General features: G+C 54.3%; 1 protein-coding gene across 1 annotated transcript; it reads right to left on the bottom strand.

The window, feature by feature from the left end:
- Window positions 1-462: 462 nt before the first annotated feature.
- A1Q1_03048 (uncharacterized protein) lies at window positions 463-1,541 on the bottom strand (the record flags this gene model as incomplete). Its single annotated transcript, XM_014324277.1, has 6 exons — window positions 463-524; window positions 653-753; window positions 818-863; window positions 1,106-1,182; window positions 1,268-1,338; window positions 1,395-1,541. The coding sequence occupies 6 exons, from the start codon at window positions 1,539-1,541 to the stop codon at window positions 463-465; spliced, it is 504 nt and encodes a 167-aa protein (XP_014179752.1).
- Between the last annotated feature and the right edge of the window lie 772 nt (window positions 1,542-2,313).

The raw sequence follows: 2,313 nt of genomic DNA, 5'->3' as shown, positions 1-2,313 counted from the left end.
TATTGACTCAGCTTTGGCGCGTGGCGGGCCGCTGATACTGTATGAGTTCCAGCGAGGGCGATTGCGAACTCACATCTGAGTTTAACTTGCTCAGCCTGAACATGACAATTCGCTCTCGCCTCGATGCGAACTTGACGATAAGGGTCTTTTAGGCCTGCATCTCGCCGAAGCCGGGTGCATATGGACTGAGAGTTAGCCGTCGTTGACTCTCCGTCAACTCACGCATAGGGGGGTATGAGTGAAGGGAAGGACTTCAAGTGAGGGGCCTCGCATCGTGCAGCTCGCAGTCTCAATCGTGCGGTCGGCGACGCGAGCGGTGCTGGGATGAGTTTCGCACTTGTCGCATGGTAACTCACGCCTGGAAGGAGTTAGCATTCTCCAAGGCTAACTCGGGCGACTTACCGAGTAGGCCAACAATGTCTTCGGATGTTCGGCTCTCCTCACTGTTCATCTCTTAGGCCCCTAACCGTGTTCACGGTAAGGAGTTGGTGGGCGTGGCAGTTTGCACCAAGTAACAGGAAACACTGGGGTCAGTTATGATCGAGAGGGTTCACGCAACTCACACCCTAGCCAACAGGGAGATGGCAAGTTCGTATTTGATTCGGGAGACGAAGCTGGGTTGAGTTACGAACCGTCGATCTTTATAACTCACCCGCAGAAGACCAGAAGTCGCCCGTGGCAGACTGGGTCGAGTTAGAGCCTAACGCACCAGGGAACTCACCCCGGACTCCATGTTGGGCAAGACGGCACAGCCTGAGGGGGAGTTAGCAATCATCGTCATCTGCTTAACTCACAGTGGCAGGTGGCGGCTACTTACGTACCGTCATGGATCGTAGACTCGTGATAGATACCGGTAGCACAGCCTGTGTGTCAGTTTTCGGCAGAGTTCTTGAAAATCACCACCCTGTGGACCACGCGAGCTCTTGATCACTTCAGATACTTCTCTGGGAGGAGTCAGACTCAGGTGAGACAGAAACTCACCCGTTGTTTCTGTGGCGGCAGTGGATGACCAGGGCGCATTGGGTTCAGTCGGCGAGTGTTATAAGTTAACCCCCGCAGGCTCCGAGGCTGAGTGTCAGTTATCTACTCCGTCAAGATAACTCACAAGCAGGATGATCACCTCGATGCCTTGTCCTCCAGGGATGCGCACCGACGGCAAGGGAACTGACTGCTTGCTGACGACTGTTGACATCCTTTTGATGTAGCGGACATCGGAGCAGGGGGCATGGGAAGGACTCCATCGTGAGTCTTAACTCACCGGCCTCACAGTTTGTTGGGAACGCGGTGGCGCATCGTGAACGACGCTGAGCGGGGGGAAGAGTCCTGCATTTGGACACCCTAAGTAATTGTGTGGACTGAGGACTGTTAGCGATTACGAGACGTGGTCAACTCACACCTTCAACGTCGTATACAGACTGGTCAGTTTCACTCTCAAATGGGAAACTCACATGTCCCGTCGAAGTCGTTCTGAGTGTGAGCTCCGTGGCCACCTTGGAAGCTCTTACCGTCTCTTCGATCGGGTGGTGTGGCTCTTGACGCATGTGGCCGGCATCCGACCTGACGCTGAGAGTTAACGAAGCAGAAATTTGCGAAACTCACGACTAGGTTCCACGTCCGGGTGACCGAACATTCTAGACATGCGGCCTGTTCAGACTGTGCGCCATCGTGTGGACAAGACCGGATCACCAGGAAAGTTAACGCGGCTTGAAGTGAGGTAAGTTTTCGAGAGTTTCCATAATTTCAGTGCCATTTCATTCAAAGCGTACTAGATGTCAGCGTGCCCGAACCAAGTGTAGTATTGGTTGATTGGGGATGAGGTGAAGGATGCTTCGCGTGTATGTGGTGTCGGCGTGGAGGTGGAGGTCATTGTAGTGACTGTCGAGAGAGGGAGGTGCGAGACATTTGGTGCCGTGGTAGGGGCTGGCGGAGAAGAGCAGGAGCAGACCGATTGTAGGCGGCGTGTAAGAACGAAGTGAAGAGAATAAGAGACGAGGTGCGCCGAATGTAGCGGCGAAGACTCGAGAGGTGCTCGCCGACTGTAGCGGGGTGACGGGTAGGAAGAGTGTGCTCTGTCTCAACCAAGCGGGGACAAGCGAATGCGGGGGACTGCTGAGTGAGGGTTACTCACCATAGGTCTATGGAAAGGACTCCTCGATTGGACGGATGGTGACGTGGAAAGGCTGCCGATAACTCCAGCTCTGAAATTAGCTATGCATTCTGCATTACTCAGCTCGTCGAGTGTGGAAGGTCCAACTCACCATGGCTGAACACGTAGAGATCGGAAGGGCAGTCGTTAAGAGGGATGAGCGGCCG

Source organism: Trichosporon asahii, assembly GCF_000293215.1.
Source record: "Trichosporon asahii var. asahii CBS 2479 unplaced genomic scaffold scaffold00051, whole genome shotgun sequence".
Taxonomy (NCBI): domain Eukaryota; kingdom Fungi; phylum Basidiomycota; class Tremellomycetes; order Trichosporonales; family Trichosporonaceae; genus Trichosporon; species Trichosporon asahii.
The sequence above is the reverse complement of the archived record's forward strand: the minus strand, read 5'-3'. Positions and strand labels throughout refer to the sequence as shown.